A 9,086-nucleotide genomic window follows, 5' to 3' on the forward strand; every position below is an offset into this window, starting at 1 on the left:
CACTTCTCCAGAACCAGACTAGTAATCTGCCATTATGTGTGAATCCTATTGACCCTTATAGCATTCCTCTATCATTTTTAGATCTTGGTGGAACCTACCTCCACGTTTCTCACTATAATTTCCTAAATGATCCGGATATTCATCTAGAAGACACTCATATTTGTTCCTAAAGTCTGAAAGTTTGTTATCTAGGAAATTTTCAACAACCAAGACATGAATTTTCCAAGATTTTACTTTCTGGAACAGTCATAACTTTGACAGTCACTTCTCCAGAACCAGACTAGTAATCTGTCATTATGTGTGAATCCTATCGACCCTTATAGCATTCCTCTATCATTTTTAGATCTTGGTGGAACCGCTTTCCCCATTCCTCACTATTATTTCCTAAATGATTCAGAAATTTATCTAGAATCGTTTTACCACGTTCTGTATGTTTTAATTGCTGCTTATAACTTTTTTCTTCCAATCCTAATGCTAACAGTTCTAATCCTTGTTTTCATAAATTGAGATCACTCATCAAATCACTAAGTTCCATTTGAGGAGATAATTTTGGTGTAGATGGTTCACCCTCCCATTCACTTTGGCAATTTGGCATTGTTTCTGAAAAGTAAATAGGCCGATGAAGATTTCCACTGTGTGATTGAAACCTTTAACATCTAGTACGCAAAATTAACAATCATCTAAATGATTCGTAGGCTCCAGCCAGATTTGGTCTAATCCAGAACGTTCTCCTTTTTTTTCATAACTGTAAAGACTCAACAGAGGACTTAAGTTTAATAAGAGCCCAAGAACACTTTCTTTGTGGTGAACTCATATTTTAACACATCACCCAATGAGTCGTGTGACTAACTATATAAAAGACACATTTTTTTGTCAAGAATCGATTTTATTCCTCAAAGCAATCTCCTTCAATATCTCCAACGCTTTTCTAGCTTCTCGATGATTGTAGAAGGATTTGTCATTTGCCTTGTGAATCGGTGCATTGTCTTGGTTTTTTCTTCGACATATGAGGCCGTTTTCCCTTGATTTTTCCATTCAAACGATTCAACAACTCTATGTAGTATTCTCTATTGATTGTCGCTCCTTTTTGGAGATAGTCCAGTATGCGCATCCCAAAATACTGAAGCCATAACATTTCCAGCGTTTGGAAACTTGGTTCACCGAATGCAGACCACTCAGATAATGATCGTTTCGATTCCGGACTGAATTGATGGATCCATTTTCCATCCATTGTTACATATCGACGGCCTGATCTATCTCACGCAATTAGATTCAACGAATTTGTGGACTATTTTGGACTAACCACCTGAATTGGACAACCAGAACGTTCATAATCATCGGTGTCTGTACGACCACGTTTAAATTCAGCAAATTAATAACAAATGGTTCTTTTCGATAGAGCAGATAACACTTTTGAAGCCCTTGCTAAACTTGCACTTTTCTTTACATCAAAAAATAATTAATAGACAAAATTGTTTTCAAGTAATTTTTTTTTGAAAAGTAACCTTACTTAAATGACTGTCACTTTTTTCTGACTAATCGAAATGTCATAAAATTTGGTAACATAGTCTTTTGAAAGTTGGTACTTCATAAACGTCATATTTGACAATGACAGCGTCATATGTGTGTCAGTCACATGATTTACTGAGTGATGTAGTAGAAGTCGAATATATTAGAACGGACATTCAATAATTCAAACAAAACATCAATCAATGACAACTTATTTTCTAAATTCACTTGTAAGCGATTCGATATTGTGTCGTGGAGGGCAAGGGGTCTGAAAGGGATCACCTGATGTTTGTATGCTGCGAACAAGCTGCGTAAAAACCTAATCATGATTGAAAAATAGAATTTTTCTTTTAACAAGCGAAAAACATGAAAATATGAGCAATTTTCATAATCTGGGCACTTGAAAACGTGAAAATTTGCGATGATATACTGGGCAACAAAAAATATATAGCTATGAAATAGTTACAAGTGTAGAAATAAAAAATTGACTATAAAAAAAAGGGATTTTATGGAATCTAAGTCTTCTTAAATGATTTGTATACCAGGAAAGTTTGATAAAAGCCACGTTTTTGTATTTATTCACAGTATTCAATATTTTTTAGTTATAATACTGCAGAATTTGAGAACGAATCTAACATGACGCTTATAAACTCGAAACACGACATAAGATTGACTCAAAATCAAGATTTTCCTGCTTTATCTTCAACATCAGATCTGGCGGACGATAAGATAGATGAAAGAGTTCCAAATACTATTGAAAATAATGAAGATGAGTCTCTAACAAGATCCAGTTTTACAGAAATAAATGGTGAACCGCATTTGTTGCATAGATATAGAGAAACATACGCGCTCAGAAAGAAAAACATTGTAATAAGAGATCTCTTAGCGGATGCGGAAATACTTAATCATAAACTCAAATTAGAACAACAACAAATAGTTGAAAATTTGGAGAATCACAAAACTACGATATTAGAAAAACTTAGCGAAACTAAATTTATTGTAAAAACTATTAATCAGCTTGTAAATGGTAACGAAAATTTGAGAAATAAAGTAGAAGATTTGAACAAAGAAATCGAAAAGGTACACAAATCTATTTTATTATGAAATAGATGCCCTACAGGTAAAAATATTTTTTTTTAAATTGAGTCTCACCGAATGAAAATTTTATTCGAAAATATTAGCTTGTAAGGGTTCATACAACGATACAAAAATAAAATATGGGGTGTCCCAAGGTTCAGTACTAGGCCCTATTATGTTTCTTCTGTTTATAAACGACATCAGTGGTAAAATGTCTTTTTCCAGACGATACTAGTTTCTCTTGGAGCAACATTACACTTCATAGGACCTAATCACCATTAAATCATGATGCGACTCTAATTTCAACGTTTCTAAAACCAAAGTTATCATATAAAAATACATTGCACCATTGACTTTTTTGAATCTGTAAAATTCTTAGTACTAAATATAATAAATATTGTTTCCTGTTTTGTTTCCAGAGAACTGAACTCATCCATCTTCCTTAACAGTTTTTTATGCCCTTATTGAGTCGCATTTTCTGATATGCCCTTCCTTTTTGGGGTCTTGCGACTCAATTCGAGCAAATTTTAAACTACAAAAGAGGACTGTTAGATATTTACTCGGACTAAACAGCAAGTACTTCTTCAGAAGATTGAAAATTTTGAATCTTTTTTCCTCATTCATCATTGAATCCGTTTGCCTAATTCCAATTCCAGAAAAGTCGGTACGTTCGGAATTAGTTAAGGGCTCAATACTTTACACTGCAAAACAATGCACAACCACTTGCCAATTGAAATCATTTTTTCCCTCATTTTATTTTATTTGTATCTTTATTTAGTTATTTTTATGATTGTTTTTTTAGTTTTTACAAGGATTTGTCTAGAAATTGTAACAATTTTCTGACAATAAAGCATTTTTTTCTTATCAGTTGGAGTCGAAGTGTACTATAATTGTTTTGTTTGTATTCTTTCGAATATTAAGAGTTTAAACTTTCAAAAAAACTTTTTTTTACCAGTTAGATAATTATTGGGAGCACGAAATATAGTCACTCAACTTTTTCGATTACATAAAAAATAATTAGTAGCGACAAAAAAATTCGATACTCATTTAATAATAATCAGAGAATTATAACAGTGGGTTTATTCCGTAGTTATCTAGTTATATTAAATAAATTACAATAGGCAACCAAAAAAACTATTAATGGGGTGATCCCATGTAACGGCGTATTTTTTAGGGATTTTTAGGATTTTTTTTCTTCGACCAGTGAATAGATAGGGCTTTAAGTTCATTATCATTTATTAACATATATTTCGACAGTATAAATATAAATTTTAAGCTAAAAATATCGTGTAGAACTTGAGTTACAGCGTTCTGAACGCCCCCGCTTCGAAAAAAATGAGCTCGCGCTTCCTCCACGATTCCGGCTGATTGGATTATCTGAAACAAAAATAAAAAACGGCGTTCTAATCCGTAAACCTAAATACACGAAGTGGACTATTATCAAATGAATATACAAAAAATTGGACTTTTGGTATACATTTGAAATAAAAGTTGCGAATTTTGCGATTTTTTTTTGTTTTTTGCTATAAAAAAATCGAAATTTTGGCAATTTTTTATTGATAATAGTTCATTCAATGCGTTTACGTGTGTTTAGTGTGCCCTATAAATTTCAAATCGTTCGGTCAAGCCGTTTTTGAGATACGATGGAGGAGAGTTTGAAAAATAGAGTTTTGAGAAAAAAAGTTTCAAATCCATTTAAAACTATGAAAATCTCAACTTACCCTCAATCGGCGATACCTTGCCCATAGAGTATTCCTTCCTCTTTTTCTTGAAACTCTTTTAAAACAGATTGTGCAACTCTTGAGCCAGTCCTAACGACGTCACTTACGCGCCGCTCAGAACGTGAAATTCGCTTTTCTCCTCGTGGATGGAAAAAATGGAAAAAAAGTGAGTCCCGTCACATTTTTTTGAGAAATAAATGTATCAGAACTCAAAAAACATATTTTTCATACAGTTTTATATATCTTCTATATATGGTGTTGCAAAAAAAGATAATCCCGTCTCTAGGATAGATAGAAAACTGAAAAATAATTGGGGTTTGCTCAATAAAAAATGATCGTAATGCCATCAGTATTCAAGATAAATTGCGTTAAATTAAAAATCTGATACATCCATTGAATTTGTTTTTATATCTGGCTCTCATAGAGGGCGCTAGTTACACGGTTCGTATCAACTAATATTGAACATAACTTTTTCAATATTAGATTAATTAAGCAATTGAACTTAAATATCATTTAATTTTACACTAAAAACTCGATATTGTGTACCATTTACGAAATATTTTGATTTGAAAATAATAACCGATGCTGGTATAAAGTATTGGTAAAGTTATTAATAATTATTATTATTAATTAGTAAGCCTTATGTGGATTAAAAATTTTTTGTCGCGTGAAACCCCATCGGATATATTTAAAAAAATTGGGACTTAGAGCTTTAGTTTCTTGTAAAGTTTCACAAAAATCTAGTCTAATCAGTACAGGATCTTGATTTTCAAAATTAAATAAATATGGGCACTATTGGAGGCATCAGTATGAAACAAACAACAATTTGATGATAATGTTCTGGGACTCAAACTTGTTTGTTTCATATCAAAGCCCCCATTATCCATAACTGTCATTCATTGACACATTGACAGTTATGACGTTGAATTAATGATAATTACATCACTGAAACCTTGTTATTTGTTAAATTAGATGTTGTTAGTCAAAATGTACTCAAATTTTGAAATCACCGACATGTTATTAACCTTAGGCGAGTGTTTAGGACACTCCAGTGCAGTTATTATGCATTATGCAGAAAAGAAAAAGAAACTTACCCAATAAAAATACATTTAGAGTCATCGAACGATGTTGTCGAGAAATGGGAATCAAAGAAATGAATTCTGGTAGGTTAAGAACAACAAAAAACCTTAATAAAGAAATTATTTTGAATGTAGTGGATCAACACCATGAGGAATATGGTAAGACAAACAAATATGTCTTCTTCAAGTACTTGGAAGATACTTGAAGAGCAATAGCTACGTCATAATCATTATAGACAAGTCCCAGAGCTCTTGACAGCCCTAGGTATGTTTAAAACTCGTTTATAGTTTATATTTGGGCAGCAACTTTATGTAATAGATTATCACATTCTCCCTGGAAATTGAAATGAGAAGATTTAACGCTAAACGAACGGAGATATCTATTTGTTATACAGGATGGCCAATTTTCCGAATCGAGGGATTGGTAGAGCTGCAGAAGCTCCGATTCTTTGAGCTCCTCGATTTCAATCCCTTGATTATACAGTTTGGTTGTATCTTGAAGAAAAAGTTTATGCTAGATAGGTAAATTTACCTCAAGAATTGAAAGACAGAATTCATCGTCATATTAATGACCTCATAGCCGATTCCTAATCGTTTAGAAGATTAATGGATTCTTTGGAAAAATGATTTTACAGTAACCATAGTATTCGTGAAAACGGAAGACATTTTGAACACTTACTCTAATTGAATTATATTTTATGTTATTACCCTTTTTTTTTCAAATTTTTATCTTGTCATTTTTTGTTCAATTAATAACTTTATCAATACTTTATACCGAAAAACTTCAATTGATATTTTTCTTGATAAATTTAATGCTGATGACGTTACAAATTTTTTTACTGAACAAACCCTGAATGTTTTCAAGTTTTTATCTGTCCTAGAGACGGGATTATATCTTTTTGAAACACCCTGTATTCGGAATTTGTAGAGTATCTAATTGAATATCAACAATAGTCCTCTTCAAAACTACAGATGGAAATGTAAAAAAAGTATTTTCAATCCCAATTCATAAAATGTATTTTTTTGATGAGGTCTAAAGTTATTAAAAAAGTTTTTAGTTACTTCGACAGACGCCATCCAAACTTCTTTTTTTTTTCTTCATTTAAGGTAGTAATGATTAATTTTCTAGCGTAGAATCGAACAATGATTTTACCGTCACCCAAAAAAGAAAATTTGACACTAGTTCCATCTTTGTCGACGGCTTTTCTTGGCGGCCATATTCCTCTCAAATAATTTTCATTTCTTTCCCATTCCACTCACCAGTTTGTCTCATGAGATATTTAACACAAAATATTTATCTTGTTTGCGAACGTCCAAGTAGAAATATTCTTAATTAGGGGAGTAATTGCCTTTTTTTGGCTTTTGGATGTATATTCACCGCATAAAAATCAAAATAAGTTGTGAAATTTTCCACGAATCCGCTGTCAACTAACTTCTAAACGTCATATCCCAAAAATAATTGATACGAACATGGATATGAGAAAGTTCTGTTTAAAGTAGATGTAGCTCAAGTTTACATAATAAATTAATAAATCTGAGCAATGTTTGGAGATATTCAATCGTAATAAACCAAAAATTTTGTGACGCTGGAGCTCAAACGAAGGTCAGTACGAAATGAGCCGGCTCGACTTGTGAGGTTATGGCATCTTTATATTGGGAGGCGATTCCAAAAAAGAGTAGCAAACTCTTTATGTGGAAGTTTTTTTTTTAATTTTCTATTCCCTGAAGTTATAGACGTGCTAAAGACAAAAAACTACTTCAAAAATACTTAATTCAACTATACACGTTGAGCCCCAAGCAAAATTCATGAAATTTCCCGAAACCCCAAAAAATTTCACTCTATATGAGGTGTGGATCCAAGGAGAAATAATATAAAGATTTATTTCGTATGAAAACATTTTTACACTTTTTATGTGTTTTGAAAAATATATAAGATCAAAAATAAATTTTCAAACAATAAAGAATGCCCAGAAAGAGAGACTTTTCCAAATAGATGTATTGAGAAAAATACTAAAAATTTATGCTAAAAGATTCTGGTGAAAAGTTAGTCCGACAATTATGATACAAGTTAGCAAAAAAGCTGCCGAGAAACCAAAACCATTTATTGGGAACATTGCGAAAAAATAGCAAAGGACGTTGTACAAAAGAAGCTGGACAAATAGTCGAAAAGTAAAATTTTTTGTTTCACAATGGAGCTGAAATCATGAGCCAAGTATAGGGTAATGTTTGAAATACCCAGGACGTTTCGACCAAACTCAAAACACATGTAAATACAGTCCCTAGGGCCGCGAAGAAGTTTTGAAAGAAAATACGTTGAGAAAGTGCAGTTTCAATCCTAAGGACTGCACCGGGGCTCAACGTATTAAACAATTGAATCAAACTTTTGCTAGACCACGAATTTTCCAGGTAACCTATTCAATTCAACGTTCCATTACCAATTATGATAAATATTAATTAAATTAAGGTTAATTTATTTATTTCTAGTTGAAGATAGAGCTAATCGAAAAAATCGTGATAGCTACTGGAGCCAAAAGATGTCTAGCGAACGAAGAAATAGCCATAGAACATCTAGCGAGAGCTTACGAAATCAAAAGGCAAGAAATTAAAACGTTGAATTGTAAAATTGATGAAGCCGAAAAGATTGTTCGCGATCTGAAAAGTAGATGTGAATATTTCCAATCAACAGGTGCTACAACTACAATGTAAAATAAATTTAATATAAATTCACTTAAATATCGCCCATATTTTGGGTTTTCTATTAGCATATTTGGGCTCAATTATTCACTACTATTGTAGACAATTTCTAGTATTCAACGATCCAAGCATTTTTATTTGAATTAAAGCAATAAAAATGAGGTTATTCTTTATAAACAATAATCAATTTTGTTAACAATTTCTTGATTCGTTTCTCATCGCAAATGAATGGACTATAACTACAGGTAGGTTGAGTTTTTTCAAGCGATCTTCTAATTTTAATTCACCCTTTATATAGCAAATAACAAAATGAGTGAAGTAATACTATATGTCTCTAAACTAACCGACACAGGATTATAAAGATTAGAATAAGTCTGAATGCACAGGACTAGTAATCTTTTCACAAAGCAAATGACAAATGGTTTATTTACTTACCTATTTTTACCTATATCGTTGTGATAGTTACAAAGATAAACATCATTCAATTATTACAACAAGGTGAACAAGAGAGATCGGAAATTATTGGGAACATTTTTGAGCCTTGATCATATGTACTCTTTACTAGGAGAGGTGGATACATAATTATTGGAAAACTTGGAAATATATTAGTGTTAGTACACTTTGGTGTTCAATTTTGCCACAATTCCACAACAAGAACACCCATAATCTAGCTGAAAAACCATAATATATTGCAAAATTTGTCATATCGCAATTCCCAGACGATGGATACATAAGTATTCGAAAGATCGGAAATATATTAGTGTTAGTACATTTTGGTGTTTAGTTTTGCCACAATCCCACAATGAGAACACTCATAATTTAGTTGGGAAAGACTTCGTTTCAATTTACATACAAATATTAGATACTTCCAGCCCAACTCAAGAACTTATGGTCAATTGGTTATTAAAAATTCAAAATAAAGGTCTAAAATCAAAATGAAAATGGAGTTAGGATATAATAGAAGATGATTCCTATTACAATGTAGAAATTTTGAGAATCAATACGC

General features: G+C 32.0%; 1 protein-coding gene across 1 annotated transcript; it reads left to right on the plus strand.

The window, feature by feature from the left end:
• Positions 1-2,145: 2,145 nt before the first annotated feature.
• LOC130451699 (uncharacterized) lies at positions 2,146-8,092 on the plus strand. Its single transcript, XM_056790890.1, has 2 exons — positions 2,146-2,589; positions 7,871-8,092. The coding sequence occupies exons 1-2, from the start codon at positions 2,146-2,148 to the stop codon at positions 8,090-8,092; spliced, it is 666 nt and encodes a 221-aa protein (XP_056646868.1).
• Positions 8,093-9,086: the final 994 nt, after the last annotated feature.

Source organism: Diorhabda sublineata, chromosome 1 (genome assembly GCF_026230105.1).
Source record: "Diorhabda sublineata isolate icDioSubl1.1 chromosome 1, icDioSubl1.1, whole genome shotgun sequence".
Lineage (NCBI taxonomy): Eukaryota > Metazoa > Arthropoda > Insecta > Coleoptera > Chrysomelidae > Diorhabda > Diorhabda sublineata.

What these genes read in the sequence shown, in the direction of transcription:
- LOC130451699 (XM_056790890.1), top strand. Translation starts at nt 2,146, where the DNA reads ATGACGCTTATAAACTCGAAACACGACATAAGATTGACTCAAAATCAA. An exon ending in TGAACAAAGAAATCGAAAAG is followed by an intron (nt 2,590 to 7,870) that starts GTACACAAATCT and finishes ATTTATTTCTAG; the next exon opens with TTGAAGATAGAGCTAATCGA.